The sequence below is a fragment of the Vigna unguiculata genome, chromosome 2, assembly GCF_004118075.2.
Source record: "Vigna unguiculata cultivar IT97K-499-35 chromosome 2, ASM411807v1, whole genome shotgun sequence".
NCBI lineage: Eukaryota > Viridiplantae > Streptophyta > Magnoliopsida > Fabales > Fabaceae > Vigna > Vigna unguiculata.
In genome coordinates, this window is record NC_040280.1 from 3,608,832 (window position 1) to 3,627,338 (window position 18,507).

At 34.9% G+C, this 18,507-nt stretch overlaps 1 protein-coding gene across 4 annotated transcripts; it reads right to left on the reverse strand.

Moving 5' to 3' along the window:
- LOC114173385 (TELO2-interacting protein 1 homolog) lies at positions 1–17,384 on the reverse strand. 4 transcript variants are annotated; one of them, XM_028057746.1, is made up of 18 exons: positions 16,964–17,384; positions 16,567–16,765; positions 15,500–15,805; positions 15,108–15,197; positions 14,099–14,572; positions 13,863–13,970; positions 12,584–12,714; positions 12,353–12,482; positions 10,234–10,596; positions 9,684–10,025; positions 9,382–9,561; positions 9,070–9,228; positions 8,855–8,929; positions 8,413–8,530; positions 7,493–7,564; positions 1,799–1,950; positions 773–988; positions 1–685 (listed from the first exon to the last, which is right to left on the reverse strand). In XM_028057746.1, the coding sequence occupies exons 1-18, from the start codon at positions 17,167–17,169 to the stop codon at positions 47–49; spliced, it is 3,960 nt and encodes a 1,319-aa protein (XP_027913547.1). In that variant the 5' UTR covers positions 17,170–17,384; the 3' UTR covers positions 1–46. The 4 variants fall into 4 exon arrangements, with proteins under 4 accessions (XP_027913547.1, XP_027913548.1, XP_027913544.1 ...); XM_028057747.1 differs by having other exon boundaries at positions 10,423–10,596; positions 16,964–17,383; XM_028057743.1 differs by having other exon boundaries at positions 9,684–10,135; positions 10,230–10,596; positions 16,964–17,383.
- Between the last annotated feature and the right edge of the window lie 1,123 nt (positions 17,385–18,507).

Below are 18,507 nucleotides of genomic sequence, written 5' to 3' on the forward strand. Positions count from 1 at the left end.
TAGGATAGAAAAGCCAGAAATAATATTATACACGTTAATTCGGATCTTAGTTATACATTTGATGCTGAGAGTCAAATCTTGTGAAAGCAATATCCAGAGAAGCCAAATCTATGTCAAAACCATAGCTCTGACCTCCATACTGCACATACAGATATTCTTTGGGTGACATGGGAGGAGGGAGAATTTGAGAGATTTGTGGTAACTCCGGCCTAGGTGGAGGCAAATTTTCTTTATATTTAGTGTAATATATGTCAGCTAAGAGAAGCCATACAAGATCAGGATCAATAGATGCAAGTCCATGGAGGGCATTCAGAGAAGCATCCCGAAGTCCAACAACACTGCTACAGGCTATCCCCACAACCAAACCACTAACTTTCTTCAGAACAAGTTCTAATGCAGAGGAACTGCTCTTGTTACGGCATAAGTCAGCAATCATGTTTAGCACTGCAATCTGAACCTTGAGATAGGATGTCTCAGCCAATGAACCCTCTGAACTCATGGAACTGCTTCTATAAGGTAGTTGCAAAGGGATCCTTTCATCTTTGGAAAATGACTTTTTATGAAATGGGGATGTGGTCAGAAGTTTCCAAAAGTGAGTCCCATCAGAGAGGAAACGACGTGTGAAGAAATCTCCTCCACAAACGGCCACTACACTGCTGATCACACTCAAACATCTCCGCACAGCCTGCCAATGATGAGTTGCATCCATAAAATATCTCAAGCAAAATCATCCAAAAAATTAAGAAATGACCGTCAATGAGAGACTACTCACCACCGGGCTCCTGTTCTGAATACAAGTAACCAGGAACGGCCATATTTTATTCATTGCTGGGAGTAGCCTGTTTTCGTCAGCCCCTTCTTCATTAGCTTCCAAAGTATCCTTCAGCTGACACAGTGACAGTGATTCTAACTCTTCTTCAATTGCTTCTTTAATTTCCCTTTCATGTTTATAAGCTGCTTCTACTTTTGCTATTGCCAAAGTTCCACTCTAAACCAGAAATTATCCAAATAGCAATAAGAAAAATACAAAATATATCTTATTGTTCAAAATATTTTTAGATTCATACTCGAACTAGCAGGAAAATAATAACAGACAACCACTTTCCAAAGCCCTGCCATTTTGTGTCAAATTCAGCGATATAAGAACCCCGTGTCATTTGGAATAGTTATCCATACAATTTTATTTTTATAAAATCCCGTTAGGTCCTTGACAAGGATTTGCTTTCGGTTAAGAAAATAATTCATTACTGATGGAAGTTGTGTAGAATATATCTTCCCGCAAGGAACTAGGAACAGGATGTCAGAGATGCTAAAAAGGCCTGAACTCAATAAGTGTCAACAAATAAACCTCCTAGATAACAGAAATACAAAACAAAGCACAGCACCTATATAAAGAAAAATGCTTAAAAAAAACCTTAATACAAACATCTGTACAATAAAGCACTCAAATATACCTAAATATGTGTGATAAATAAAAAAGAGAGATGAGTTGTATGAAACTGGTTTTAAAGCTTAAACCATTTAATCCTATTTCTAATTAAAAACAAAAAATATTGAAACAGTGAAATAAAAGTTACCCTATAGGCATATCCTCTTCTTTTTCTTACACTTTTATAGCATTGTCTGTAATCTGAAGTTCAGATCTTTCATCTCTATTTTTAAATTTGCAGTTTAATCAAAATGGCTGATCAGAGTCCAGCAATTCATGAAAAAGCATGCAAAACTGCCTGAAGTACCGAAAAAGAATACATGCTACTCATATTTACATCAATGGCTAAGCATTTCAATCAAAAGATACCTCAATTATATCCAAGGCAGCTAAGCATATCTCTTGCTTGATAGATGCTAGAAGTGGGATTGCTGCAGTAACACATGAACCAGCAATAGAACCAACTGTTCGTCTATATCTTCTTGAATCATTTAACTTGAATAAAATGTCCTCCCACTGATCTACAAGCAAAACTCTTCACTTAATAATAATTGACAAACAACCATTACCACAAGGGAACAGGTATCACATAATCTGGATGCAAAAGCACCAATATAAGTCCTATTATACTGTTCTATAGCAACACAATCAAGGAAATTAACAGTTTAAATAATAAAATTATGGGTGTGAACCCGATAAAGTCTTGGGAGGCCTAGCACTTGGGAGACATGGTAATCGTAACAACATGAACATATAAATGATTGATATACTAAGTAAAATTAAGGCAACAGTAATTCATATTATGTAATTATTACTTACTACCAATTATTATCACTCTAGCATTATACTATTATAAACTGAAATCTGAAGAATTAGAAGATAGTTGTTTGTTGGTGGAGTGGCTAAGACCTCATGTTAATGTCATTGATTTTAAAGATCCCAACAAGTTTGGGAAAGTAAAATTTTATGAATTCTGATATAGTAACACAAATGTTCATTTATTTAATGGATTGATAATAGATCAAATAATACTCTCTTGAATACTAATATAAACCTTTATTATCCATTCATGGATTAGGAATTTTAAGAAAATCTCTTTTTAAGTTTACACATGAAGCAAGAAATTTTAGAAAATCTAGACGATCTTGATATATGCAAGGACTAACAGTTTTTTCTTCCTCCCCCCGCCTCTCTTTCTATGGGAATTTCAATCATAAAATAAAATCATGCAGTTGATTATCAAGTTATCCCTGCGTCTGGGTTTAGAGGGACGCAGTTTTGTTGGTTTCTCGCTAGTTAATTATTTTATCACTTTATTCATGTTTCAGTGGTTTGTAACGGGCTAACTTTTTTATTTTTCTATCAGCTAATAATTAATAATAATGAACTTTAACGACACGAATACTTCGTGTCTCGACCCTAGAAAGCATAAGTCTTCAAGAATTTACTGAATTTTCTACAATGGTGTCTACTTGTGGAAAGGGAAGTCATGGCAACAGGGAAGAACTTGGTAGTCAAGGATGTCTTTAATGCTCTTACGGTAAGAAAATTGGTCATACTCAAGACAATTGATACTCTTGATATGGTTTTCCTAACAACGGAGTCAATATCTCCAAATCTCAAACAATTGAATCAAAGTTTTCAAAGTTTTCTGATAAAGAATATCAAGAATATTTGAGATTAAAATTCAGAAGTATAGCACAACCTTCTACAAACCCCAATTAGTCAACACAATTCGTGGAAGACTCTTTCAAGTACTTTTGATCATATTTTTTATAATACCACCCTGTCCTCTTCCACTTTTTCTTCTAAATTTCCTCACTTTATAACCTTAGACAATGGATCCAAGGTTGCTTCTTAGGGAGTTGAAGTTTCATTTTCTCCTTTGTTAGATATTATTTGATATTGTTTAGATATTGTTTAGATATTGTTTGATATTGTTCTATTTACTGTATTTATTTTTAGTTACTCTTTTAGTTATACCTCTCTCTATTATAAATAGATTCCCCTATATGTGGTTTATACACAAGGGAGATTAATCTCAATCCCTATTTTCTCTATGTTGAGAAGGGATCCTTGCAATAGTTCGTCTTTCTTAAACCCTTAGCCTTTAGCCCTAAGTCCTAAGCCTCTTTCGCAATTTTTTTCAGGTTTCACCTGGTTGCAACTTTGTTTTCTGCTTTGAGACATTGTTTTTTTTCAGGGTTTATTCTACCTCCCTTCATGACTTCTTCCACTTCTTCCGCTTCTTCTACTACTTCCACTTTTGCCAGTGTTCCGTTTGATCCTTCCATCTACACTATGTTAATGTGCACTTATCCATTGACAAGTTAACTGGCCCTTATTATGCCACATGGTCACCAAACGTCAGATTATGGCTTAAAAGTCAGATGTATCTTGATCATCTTGCACCGAAAGCACATTCTCTCACTCCTGTTGAGGACGACCGTTGGAACACAATTGATGCTCAATTATGTGTGGTTCTTAAGGGTACTCTTGACCCTTCACTAAAGCTGATTTTTCGTTCCTACGAAACGTGTGCTCAAATCTGGGAGTATGCCAAGTTATTATACACCAATGATACTCAACGTCTCTATGGTGTCTGTTCTTAATTTGCAGATCTTATTGCCTCTAAATATCAAGCCTCTATGACAGATTATATGGGAAAAATTCACGCTCTTTTTCATGAGTTCAATTATTGCCTCCTTCCCTTGACCCTGCCACAGAGATCGCGCAACGATTAAAGTTCTTCATGCTAGAAGCATTACACGGACTTGCTGATAAATATTGACATATTCATGATCAAATTTTGAGTTTCCCAGTTGTTCCCACCTTGACTTCGACCTGCTCTACTCTTTTGCGTGTACCAAAAAAACCCAACACTGATACACCTGCTTCTGTGAACATTGTGGCAAGCTAGGTCACAAGATTGACAATTGTTATGCATTACATGAGTGTGAACATTGTGGCAAGCCATACCTTTTCGGAGGACAATAGGAAGGTCAGACTCAGGTGTCAAAGTAGGAGGAGACAAAGTAGTTGGCACTTGAGTGGAGTCACATGGTGGTGGTTATGATCAGTTTCGGTGACTATAAACCTGAAGGGGCAGTGGAGAAGAAGCTGACTGTGGGTAGGAACTGATGGTGAAGAAGACACAGTAAGAGGGTCACAAACAACAGGAACATTAAATGTACTAGGAGTGTTGACAGGATTGGATGGAGACAGAGGTGAAGATTGACTCTTAAAATAAAAGGAGAACTCATCAAAGTTGTTGGTGGGTGTTTGCTATCAAAGTTGGACTTGATGGTACTATTGATCACCTCAAAGCTCGTCTTGTGGCCAAAGGTTATACTCAAATTTTTGGGTTGGATTATGGAGATACCTTTTCCCCCTGGCGAAGATGGCTTTTGTTCGTTTATTTATCGCCATAATTGCTCTTCAACAATGGCCTCTTTATCAACTGGATGTTAAAAATGTTTTCCTCAATGGTGATTTGCAAGAAGAAATCTATATGGAGCAATCAGGAGGAGTCTTCTGGAATGGTATGTCGTCTTTACAAATCCCTATATGGCCTAAAACAGTCTCCTAGGGCCTAGTTTGGAAAGTTTCGCAATGTTGTTCAACAATTTTGTATGAGTCGATGTGAAACAGATCATTCTATCTTTTATCAACACTCGAGTGTTGGATGTGTTTACTTGATAGTATATGTTGATGACATTGTTCTTACAGGTAGTGACAACCATGGCATCTCTCAGTTGAAACATCTCTATCACCATTTTCAGACCAAAGATCTTGGCAAACTCAAATATTTTTTGGGTATTGAGGTGGCACAGTCCAATGATGGTATTGTAATATCTCAGAGGAAGTATGTCATGGATATTTTGGAGGAAACTGGGTTGGTGAGTGCAAAGTATATTGATACACCCATGAATCCCAATACTAAACTTCTACCAAATCAGGGGGAGCCTATATCTGATCCTGAGCAGTATAGAAAATTGGTTGGGAAATTGAATTATCTTACAGTTACTCGTTCTGACATTTCCTTTGCAGTCAGTATGGTAAGCCAATTTCTTAATTCCCCATGTGAAGATCATTGGAGTGCAGTCATTCGTATCTTGAAGTATATTAAAGGATCTCTTGGAAAAGGATTGTTATAGGGTTCTAATAACCATACAAGAGTTGTTTGTTATTCAGATGTTGATTGGGCAGGACCTCCTTCTGATAGAAGATCTACATCTAGGTATTGTGTCTCTATTGGTGGTAACTTGATCTCATGGAAAAGTAAGAAACTGAGTGTTGTGGCAAAATCTAGTGCAGAAGCAGAATATAGAACTATGGCCTCAGCTGCCTGTGAACTTGTTTGGATCAAGCAATTGCTAAGAGAGTTACAATTTAGAGATGTCACTCAAATGACACTTGTGTGTGATAATCAAGCTACTCTTCATATTAGCTCTAATCTTGTCTTTCATGAGAGGACCAAACACATTGAGATTGATTGTCATTTCATTTGGGAAAAGATCATGTCTGGAGACATCAAGATTGAGTTTGTTAACTCAAGTGATCAGTTAGCAGATATTTTTACTAAGTCTTTACAGGGCCTAGAATTGATTATATTTGTAACAAGCTTGGCACATACGATTTGTATGCTCCAGCTTGAGGGGCAGTGTTAGATATTGTTTGATATTGTTAAGATGTTGTTAGATATTGTTAATCACAATATCAAACAATATCTTCCATTTACTGTATTTATTTTTAGTTACTCTTTTTTGTTATACCTCTCTACTATAAATAGATTAACCTATGTGTAGTTTATACACAAGGGAGATTAATCTCAATCCCTATTTTCTCTATATTCAACATCCTTCTTTAAACTTAAAATCTATTCTATTTGTTCTTACATGCCCTTTATCCTTACTTCTTCAAGTCAATTAACCATGTCATTAAATTATTCACTAACCTTTGATTTCAATTCGATTGTTAAACAAAAACGTTATATTGGTCCACTAATTGGCATAGAACATGAATCCAAAGTACTACGCCATGGCGGAAACCGGTAGCGGTTTCCCGACCTGCCACCACAATAAGGCATAGGCAAATTGGATTTCCCATGGTGGTTCATGGTGGCCGCTTTAGACATGGCGGGTGGCGGTGGCGGAACGGTCATGGCGTAAAAATCGGGCTGAAAAATGGAAAAAGCCAGTTACTTGAACAAAAAGAGAAGAAATGGTAGATGGAAGTGCAGTAGCGGCATGGGAGAAAGTGGGAGAAAGAAGGGCGTGGAAGAAAGTGAGAGAAAGAAGGATACAGAGAATCCTAATTGCATTGGGGTTCTGAGGCTTTGAAAAATGGGCCAGGCCCACTAAAACTTTGTTTAATTAACCTTACCGACTCTTTCACTCTTATTTTCTTTTTTTACCCTAAATTTTTTACCCTAAGTTACTGCAGCAGTAAAATTCTTTTAACTTAAAACACATTCTTTTACCCAAAGTTACTATAGAAGAAAATCTCCTTTTAACCTTTCCCTTCTCAACATTACTTTTCAACATCAAGTATCAACTCTTGTAACTGCCAGCCACCATTGCCAGCCGCTGCCGCCACCAAACACCACCAGAAGCTGCCGCCACTGGCCACCTACAATTCTTTTTCTTTTTTCAATATTTTTTTCTACTTCTCTATTTTGCCAATGATCATAATACTTCAATATCATTATTTTTGTATTAAAATTATATGTGGGGGGTATTATTTTTTCTATACCGCATTATTTTCGCCATAACCCGTTATGATTTCCGTTATAACTTTATAAAGGTTTTTGGGGTCACCGATATAATCCGTTATCCGTTATCAATAACATTGTTTTGGAACTAATTCATTTATGTCATATTTTTCATCCCCATCTCCTAAACTTTTGCATGATCATTAGGATCATCTTACACCAGTCAAAAATAGAAGCAAAACTACAAGGTACGAGACAAAGTACACTTATTTCTATCATAAAACTTGCACTAGAGCGAGACAAACTTCATCATTCATTAATGGATAGTAGCATTGTTTAGGAGTTCTTACTTCGCATCAAAGCACATATTGATTCTCTTTTTGTTGTTGGAGACTCATCTTTGCATCGTGAAATGTTGGACTCTGTTTTAGAAGGCTCACAAAAGAATTTGATTTTGTTATTTCTTTGGTCGAAAGTCGAATTCATGAAATTTCAAGACTTGGTTGTCTTTCATAGTTAGTGTGTTTAATCAATTTATGTAGACTCCTTGTATTGATTAACAAAGGTTGTCATTTGTATCCTCAAATCCCTCAAAAGGCTCCAAGATAGGCTGGTATATAAAGATATAGGAAATGCCTAAAATCTTTGGGTATTGTGGTGCTAACTAATGCTATCATATCAGATAATGAGAAAGTGTGGGGGACCTAAAAATCCTTTATGAAAATATATCAAAAGCCATAATAGATTATGGCAGAAGCATCGTGGATAAAAATAATACAATATATACATATAGATAACTTCAAAAAAATCTAGAAATATAATTGTAAAGCAAAAATAATGAAATACAATAATAGTTAATAATAAAATCAAGTTAAAACACCCCAAATTTCAAATTCAAAACTTAAAATATTAACAAAACATAATGAAGAAGGTTGTTGGTTCAAAGTGGGTAGGGTGAACTTGCAGTCAGCAGTGGTGACAACATAAGCAGTTATGGCAGCATCAGCCGCACCGACAGTGGCACTGCACAATATCGAAGGAGGTTGTTGGTAAATGTGGGTAGGGTGGTCTAGGTCAATATTATGTTATAATGTTTGGTTTTGCCCAAGTTGTAAGGCCAACTTATACGTTTTGATAAGTACGACATATAGCATTTTTCCAATACAACTACTTCCCAACTATATGTATACATCTACGAGTGTGTGTGTCCAAGTCAATGATTCCTGGAGAAATAAAAAAGAACTCTAAATGATGGATTGTAATTCCAAACCTTGCTTAGTTTCAGCAGAATTGGAGATTATAGACCTGACATCTCTGGCAAACAACTCTGTCCGAGTGGGTAACAGGAAAGCTTCACGTTTTGATGACTTCACAATTTCTGCTACAGCCTGAGATGAACCAGTTTACAGTGCACTAACTGATATTAGAACTATGTAAACACTTTGAAACCTAAAGCCCTTCAGAGATGCATGCTAACTAAATAAGAAACAAATTGAAAAAAGAATAGCCATATCTATCGCTAAATAAAAAAGTGGTAAATATCTCATGTAGATATTTTGAAAAACTGTTCCAAACCTGGATTCAATGATGGCATTAGGATTTATTACTACCAGGTGAAGATGAATATAAAAAGATGGAGGAAATAGTGTGATTAAAATCCACTCAACAAGGTAATGGAAGCACAATTTTAGAGGTTGTAGCTTGCAACATACCTTTAGGAATGGAATAGTTAGATCAGGATGCTGATGTCTACCCAGTATTTCAAGTTCCATTGACACAGAGCGCATCTGTTCATTTACAAATAGTTAGACCACAAGACTTTAGGAAATAAAGTCTAAGCATGCTGGCAAAAGAAGAATTATCGCAGCATAGCCAACAATGAGGAAGGTAGTTTGCTTAAAATGGCAATAAGAGGCCATGGTCATACTGGTTCCTCAAGCAGAGGCAAAATCTTGTGAGCCACTCCTATGTAGGACAGCATGGATGCTAGCACATTTGGCACATGATGATTTAGGTCCAAATGACGTAATTGTCGACATATTGAATCAACCACATAGTCTGCATTTTCCAAAACTAACTGCCCAACCTACATAAACATATATATATATATATATATATATATATATATATATATATATATATATATATATATATATATACATATATATATATATAAGATAAGATAGCAATAAATAATAATCATTGAAAAATTAGAAAATTAACAAAGACCATGACTAACAGTTGGAAAGCCAGATGTGGTTGAAAGTATATGCAAGACAGAATCTGCTGAATTTCTAACTCTGTAATTTGAAGAACTAAGATTCTCCAGCAATAAATAAAGTGAAGAGTGTAGAAATCCACTAGAAACAAAATCTCTTCCAAGGCACACACTAAAGATTCCTACTCCATCAATAATAACCTGTTTCACAATAAATAAACCATTTTTTATTTTATGTCAATTTTCTACAGAAGTCAATATGAAAAGGAAACCAAAGCATGATGAATAAATAGCCATGTCAGCTTATGAAAATAGCTTCTTTCCTCACGCAGCATTGCAGCATCTTGGAAAAAGTATAAGCTAATATCTTCTTCAACCACAGCATTCCGCGGCAAGTCAGCAGTTCCGCAATCAATTGGAACATTCCATACCTCAGCAGCTAAATACTCATGTAAGATCCCACCAATGCACTCAACTAAATAACTCCTTACACCTTTATCCTTGGGCATCTTCCAGAAAGAAGTATGAAATGCACAATTATGAAATATACTAGCAAAATCATTACTTGCTCGTTCCGATATACCAAATATTATCTCATTTAGCATGCATGCAGCTGTGCTAGCTTGCCTCAATAACTGTCCAGAACCATGCCTGTCATACCAAGACTGCCAGCTTTCTTCATTGTATTCTCTCAAACGAAGCTCAGAAATCAATTTACGGAAGTAACCAAGCAGGCCTTCAATCACATGTAACAAAAGCCCTTCACTTATATTATCTAGCAGCGAAAAACAAAGGTAATACAAGTAAATCCAGGTTGAAGATAAACACCGTAAGGGATATGAGAAAAAGAACATTGAATTGAAAATCACCTGCCACTAAAGATAAACCCACAAATCGGAGAATCCCAGCAAGAGACTGGTATAACTTAAGACTACCAACATAACTAAACCAAGGGGGCATGCGAGGAAGCTCATAGTTATTTTGAGCACCTTTCACTGGTTTTTCTATACTCTTTTCCTCAATAAGCCTGCATTTAGGGAGTTCAGATAAACCAGAACTTACAAGAGAGGGGCTATAATTGAAGAAATTAGCTCCAGATTTCAACTCCGCAATGGAGGGAAGATATCCCAAGGCAGATGATCTTTCTGTTGAAGTGAGTTTTCTGAGCGAACCAGAAAACACTGAATTATGGCTTAGACATGCAGCAAATAAATCAAGGAATCTAGCAGCTTCAACCTAGTCATTTCCAAGCATCAGAACAGAAGTCCATGAAAGAAAAAAATGACAACGGGTTTAATTGCAGTAAATCAATAGAAAAAAAAATATAAATATAAAGGAGATATAACCTATGTTCTATCTCAGAAAATGTGGGATTTAAACTTAACTCAGGCTCATAATCGATCTATAATGTGAGGTTTTCACTTCCTTATATACTACAATTTGATAATATATTTAGTCAATGCAGGATCTCCAGCACACCTGCTCATGCTGAAGACTGAACATCTGAAGCAAGAGACAAAATATTTGTAGGTGGTCTAATAGTAGTCCAATAACAGGTGACATGATAAGTCCAACAAACATCGAAAGGATAATATCAGATACCATCTTAGAAAATGTGCATTTTAGTTTCACTCAACCTCACAAAACAAACTAATAAAGTAAGGTTTACATCCACTTATATACTATAATTTTCTCTAGTCAATGAGAGATCTTCAACATTTAACTACAATAGTATGAGAAGCAATACTTCATTGCAAAAAAACCTAGGCATGCAAGATTAAACAATGAAGAGGTGACTTTATATGAAGTGTCAGAGCATTTTACAACTTGTACTATATTCAACGTAATGTTTTAGATTAAGTGGATAAACAGGAAGAATTACTCGTGGTCCTAATTAGTAGAGATAAAAAAAAATCTTGAAATATAATGAAATATGGAAAACACTCCAAAAAGATCATCTAAAATATTCCAACAGACTAATAATGGTATACTTTTCAGATATTCATTTGAACCTTCAAGATTACTATAAAGAAACACACTAAAACTAATTAAATAAGGAAGCCAGTAATGAAGTATAATGAAATTAAAAAACGACTCCCAAGATAAAATACACTTAAATATTCTAAAAGAAAAAAGCTTATTTATGAGATATTTTAAACATATTCTAGCAATAAAATCATAGTTCTCAAGATAATATAGATGCCTTGTCAGGTGCAATTGATGTTATCTTTAAATTAAATAATATTTTGAACTAACACAACTACACCTAGTTAGGTACTAGGGAAGTTTATTGTACACCCAAAAAAAGGAGGTTGGGTCATATAATTTGGCATCTAAAAATATTGCTTTGGCATATAAATGGCTTTTCCTAGACTTTGTAGTCTCTCTCTATTTCACAAAGCTCCTGTTATTCAATTCTATTCTTTAACTCACTCAATTATATCTTAGGATTTTCACTTTTAAGAAAAGTGATAGGGAATTTTCTGACTTTCAGTCTTTTAAGAAAAGCTTTGGCAGTGTTCTCAGGTTGCAGTTCTTTGAAATATTTGGTTGGAAAGAAATGTGAGAATCTCCTTGGGATGTTAATCTCTTAGTGAGTTCATTTCCGATAGAGCAGATTTTCTAGCTTCATGGTGTTCTACATATGGTCTTTTGGGAGGATATCCTTGTTAGATTGACATGTTACTCTGCATATTCTTTATTTCTGTTTTCTTATCAGTTTACTTTTGGCTGTGCCAGTTTTAGTCCTTGCAGATTCTATCCTCCCTTTGTATTTTTCTTTTTTATCTTAATGATTTCTTTCATTACCAAAGAAAAAATAAATTACAATTTAGAATATACACCATTTTTTACCCTGTACAACTAATTAGTTTCTTCCACTATTCCAAAACAAGATAACCATATCTTAAGAAACAAAAAAAATCATGAATGTAAAACAGGAGAAATTATAATAGACGTATGAAAGAATGTGTGCAACTATAGAAGCACGTACAGGAGACCGAAGATGAGCCACTAATAGACGAGGACCAGAATAAAGTATTATTGTGAGCAATTTCTGAGCATGTAACACTGCGTGTGACTCCTCGTCGCCAAGTACTACCTTGGGAAGCTTTTCAAGGTGCCTGAACATGAAAGAGGAAATATTTCTGATAAAAAAAAAAAAAAAAAACCCGAAGTGGGAAACTATCCTCAATGAATAACGAGTCCAAAGTAAAAGATGAACCTCATAAAAATCTCAGTAGCATTCTGTTTTATAACATGTTTCAAATTTTGTGAGAACAAATACTCAAGGAAATCTTGTGCAGTTGAAGACACGTCATTGGATACATCAAAGACCAAGGCACATAAGCACTCCTGAATCATTAGTAAATGAATTAAAATAAAAAATAAAGAAGATTACTTGACAAGATACATATCTTCTGAAATATTCCATAACAAGAGAAAAATAACAAAGTTTCTTAGAGTTTAATTTTCAGGCAGTTCATTACAAAACAATTATACACTGTCAATCAACCAGTAATATTCTCAATTATGTCTATTGAAGTAGCCATTACAAAGTTAACAAATTTAGCATACGGGGCAATGTGATTGGATGGCTAAGTAAGAAACATTTACACCATTAGTGCATTCTAATTATACTCTTTCATAAATAAGTCCACAAAATATAAAACGATAACTTTACTCTAAATTATATAACTTTTTAATGGAGAAATAAAAACAAAAAATAAGATTTAATTCTTATGATACACGTACAAGTCACACATCTTAATCTGATATGGAAAATTAAGTCATAACCCATGAAAAAAAAAGTTTAACTAGTGATCCATGGGCTTGCATGGAATAATCAGAGAAAAAAAAGGGTGAAAAAGAAAATGTAATGAACTTAAAGAAATATTAATAAGAGCAGCAGGAGAAAAAATTAAAACATGCGTTGCCCCACCCCTCTAATTCACTAGACCAGAAAAGTGCAACTAAAGACAATAAATTCCTGAGTGTAAGCCAACTTCATTCACTTGCCCACAACTTGGCCGTGGGCGAATAAACTATTTGTTGCCCATCGAAGGACCTTTGTGTTACCCTTGCATCTTTAGGAGGCTATACCCATTATTGAAGACAAAAAGGCTCTACCCAACAGTACTCACTTTGTTGGTGTTTTGACTGGAGCATAATGTCAACGATTTTAAATAATATCTTCACTCATTAAACCATCCAAGAGAAAGAACCTGGTTTTCAACCTATTTATTTATGGTAATGGATAAGATATAACTGTTTTTTATCGGTTTTATAAAGGGAATGGGGAACAGAATGCGGTGAGTACTGAAACTCACAAGGATCCAACCCAGTATTGCTATTAAGTGCTTGCTAAGGATTAGATTGCACTAAGTTACACATCCATCAGCAATTTTTTATTATATAACATTGAATCGTCAACCTGAATAAAGCATACCAATGGTTATTGCACAAACCTAACATGATTCCCAGTTAACCAGTTCAGAGCTCACCAAAAGCATCAGTCTACTCTCCCCCAGTGTGTAGAAGCACTCTGACAACAGTCCTTTTATGGCATCAAGAAGTCCCTTTCTCACCTTTTGTGAAGGGTGAATACAGATCTGAAATTCAATGATTTTACTGATCAAATAAAAAGTTACATTGTATATCAAAAGATACACGTAGCACTACAGTTTCAAACATCCAATGCTGGCAAAAAAGACAAGGAAACTAACATCATGAAACATACGTGTGGAAATGTTGCACCCAACAGCTTATTTACATGTTCTGATGTCCTCTGCATCCAAACTTTTGTTCGATTCACGTGCAAAGACAACTTCTCTTTATCAGGATCAGTATTCCCTGTTTCTTGGAGTTGAGTTTGGGAATAAGAGATTCTTTCTGACTCAACACCTGTATCTTCTGCAGCTTTTGTATTGACACAATTTTTAACTTGCAAGTGACGAAGCTCCTCCAAAAGAGAAAGTGTTGAGTTACACTCATTTGAATCAAAGTCTGAAGATGATTCAATATCCAGGGCATATGCATTAGCATCATCCTGGAGGACTATCATCAGAAACTCTGCGAACCCTCTGATTGCTTGGTCAATAGAATCCACATTCCCAGCAGGACCACTTATCACTATTTTTGCACTGAGTAAAACTTTAGCTAGCTGACTAGCAAAGCCAGGTAAAAAAAATGCTAATGCATCTGCAGAACCAACCTACAAAAGTAAACCAGCACAACCAATTGATTCATTCCATATTTACATCTAGTTAGGAAGAAATTAAAATATATGAAAACTAGTTTTGGTAAAGAGGGCAAAGTCTCTCGCTTCATGTATTTTAAGACTTTTAACTCTCCCAATTTCCACTCAACCAAAATCCAGGTGTGCATTTTGTGCTGTGTAAGAAAATAGAACAACTTCAGAGGGTTCCAAAGATGCAATAAAAGGTAAACCTATACGATGGAACCCTGTTAATTCAGTTATTTCATAGTGTTCATTTATAACTTTGGTTCTCTTCCTATTGTGGCTTCTTTATGAAAAGTCCAATCAAACATGCAGGGAGATGACTATTTTATTTCCCAGATAAACTTGGTTGTATTTTTTCCCTTTTTCATCTTTTATGAGGGGGATATCTTAACCTCCTTTGTTTATACTACTGTCCATTCATCTCTATATTAATTTATCTTTCCTTGGCAATAAATGAATAAATAACTCTTACAAGTGTTTCAAAAAGTATATTTCATTGCATTACCTTAGCAACAAGCACCCGCAGAGTTTTGAATGCTTCAATTCGAAGTCTTGCAGAACCTTGTTGTCCCCTGGCAGCCTCTGTATCTGCAGTCTTTTCATAAGACCAAATTGGTATTATAAATTCAATAATATGTGGCAACTAAATTTCAGAAAAAAAAAAAAATAAGAGGATGGGGATATTCCATTTAGTTCCCTTTTAAAAAAGAAAGATCTATGTCTTAATTACTTGAAGAAGTTATCTTCTTCTACAATAGAAGTGCTATATACTTTACATACATTTTGGTTATTTTGTTATAAGATGCTATTTTCCATTTAGTACCCCACCCGAAAAATAAAATAAAAACATAACAGAATAGGAATTTAACCAAGAAACTCTAACAAAAACCAACATACTTTAAGAAGAAGTGATATCCAGTGTCCAATAGCTGCTGATGCAAATTGAGACTGAAGAAATGCAAGTAAACATTCTCCTGATTCCGAATCACTCATGAAAGTTTTATGAAGTCTATCATTATTATCTCCATCCGAAAGTGCCGGCAAACCAGGAATTTGTTTACACACGCAAGACATATTGGAACAAGAATATAAACTCAAAAGCAGTGCCTTGACACACAACAAAATTCCTTCACGAAACTCCTCTGAAGCCTCGGAGGGTGACAACATGGCCCCATATGTTAACTTTTTTAGTAGCACAACCATCTGTGAAAGAATACCAACGTTCAGTATCATGTGTTTCAATCTCGAACCAAGCACCATTTAGTTATGAGTTTAGACAGCTGTTCAAGCCTAATGAGAAGTGTGTACTTGATAGCAGTCGTGAGTTAATACAGCTACGGTGTAAATACCAGTCAAATTGGCACTTGCAAATTACTTAAAGCCTACAAAATACAGAATGTGCAACACTACCAAAAATATAAACAAAAAATAAATCTCATATATACACCGTTTTATGCCACTAGTTATTCTGAAACAAATGGCGCATAACTATTTCAATGTGACCCCAAATTATCAAGGGTAAGTAAGCTTGGATCACTGTCTACGATCAGCATATAACCCCCCTTACATTACAGAGCATTTAAAACGACTTAGGTAAACAATTAACAAAAACTAATAATATTGCACAATATATCTACACTTGTTCCACATTTTGACCCTAAAGGCTGCAGTACAACGCAGCGCAGCTTCAGTTTCTGGGCATTTAGACCAGTATCCCAAAATCCACACGTCCCTAGATTCCTTCTGCTCTTTATTTGTTTCCTTTTGTTCGTCATCCTTCCCTAATGATGATAGAGAGCAGCATAGCTTTCAATTCACAACTAATCCAACACACTCAACACTGGCAGTTCGATTTTACTCAACCAATAAACAAAAGCAAATAAAATCCCAATGTAATAAACCATAATTTGCATACAATCCATCCAGACCAAATGTCAAACGCATAAACCAATAAGCACACACACCTGATCCACAGAATTCAAACGACACTTCCTCAGAAGCTCTTCTAAACATTTAACCACACCTTCAGCGACGCCATCACTCACTTCAACAGGTGTTTTCAAAACACCAGGCATATTATAATTTTCCTGAGAATTGATTTTCTGCGTAGACCTACACTGAACCGCTGCATCCAGTAGCAGGAGTAACGGAAAGAGAGCGTAGCTGGGAAACAAAAACCACATCCAAAGGTGAGAATGAGTAAAACAAGCATTAAACAAAAAGTTAAACCTCAAATAACAAAATTCCACACGACAATACATAAGAAAAAATACAGCCGAATTCATGTGATGTTAATCAAATTAAAATTAGTCTTAAATTAGGGTTTATAGAGGGTGTAGAGTTTGCGAAGAGGTAGCTTACTCGAAGAAGGGCTGTAAAGTAGAGGGCGAAGAAATGTGAAGGAAACGAAGGAGTTGGGGAATTACGGTGACGGAACAATGCTTCTGATTGTGAATGTGAGGGTTTTGCAGAAGGTCGAGAAGGTGCAACGAGTGCGATTTTAAGCGTTGGAAGGTGCTGCTTCTGAGTTGGTCAGTTTCCACTTCCTCTTCGGTGAGTTTGTCCATATCGCTGTTGAGACGCAGAGGCAGTGTACGGTTAAAGAAAATGAGTTCAACAGATGCTAACAACGTGTTTGTTTTTTTTACTCTGAAAGAGAACGAAGATCACTCTTGTTCAATAGCTTTCTAGTTTTCGTTTGTGATAAAGGTCGCATGCAGCAGTAGTAGCAGCGAAGAAGGACTATACTCGGTGGAATTGCCTACAAAATCCGAATAGATGCTCTGGGTTTTCACTTGACCCGAATACAGCTTCATATTTTCGTATAAAGCAAACTTCCTATTTTGACCTTTTTATATTGTATAACTCAGAAATTATTTTCTAACTTTCAAAATGATTTTTAGATTTCATGATCTAAAAATTAATAACAATATATAAAGAGATTATGCACATTCATAATATTTATTTTACTCTTAATTATTTTAAAAATTAATATTCTAAATATTTATTTTATCTTAAATCATTATTTTAAAAGAAAATTATATATATCTTATTTTTCTAAAATTTATATCTAATAATTATTTTAAAATTAATTATATATTTATTATTCATCTTGACTTAAATTTTTTAAAAATTAAAAAATTGTGAATACACAAACACGAAGTATCGTAGAATCTAAATAATTTTCTTCTTAAATTTTGACTTCTAATTGTACAATCTGAACAAATTTTAAATTATACAATTGAAAAATCATATTTTTACTTTTAAAGATGTACGATCTGAAAAAACAATAAAATGAGAAATTCTTTGATATTAAGATGCACGAAGAAACAACCGTTCCTAATGGGGCTAAATATGCAAGACAAAATCAAAGGACCTTTATCCTCCACCTCAACGATTTCTACTTCATGGAAAATGAAAAATAACTAAGAAAAACTAAGTTAAATTTGAAACTCTAACCCTAATCTTCTACTATTTACACAATTTTCACACCTCAGTACTTACATATTACCAATAACTTAAAAACACCTAAATTTCAATTTGATCTTTAAAAGACCGAGACGCCGACTGATTAGTTATTTCAGTTAACATACTGCTACTTCTCTGGGTGAAAATCTTAACTCAAAGTTATCAGTTTATTGTCACAGTTTCAGGTATAAATACTCAGTTGGGTCCCTGAAAAACTTGTAGTTCATATTTAAGTCATTTGGTCATTTTGGCTAGATCTTCTTTTGTTAATGCATAATTAAAGTTTTGTAGATTTTGGCTCATCTTATCATGGCACAACAATGACCCTTTGTTCATACAACCATTTGAGATAAACCTGAGCTTCTGACTTGTCATGAATTTCTGCAATCTCTTTCATCTAGATTCATGTTTGCACCTCTACTCAGGTGAAAATCATA

Excerpts from the sequence above, each read along its gene's own strand:
- LOC114173385 (XM_028057743.1), bottom strand. The coding sequence starts at position 17,169 with ATGGACAAACTCACCGAAGAGGAAGTGGAAACTGACCAACTCAGAAGC. Across the intron at positions 10,136-10,229 it reads GGGTTTATCTTTAGTGGCAG|ATAATATAAGTGAAGGGCTT; the intron begins GTGATTTTCAAT and ends TTTCGCTGCTAG. Across the intron at positions 9,562-9,683 it reads ATGCTGCAATGCTGCGTGAG|GTTATTATTGATGGAGTAGG; the intron begins GAAAGAAGCTAT and ends ATTGTGAAACAG.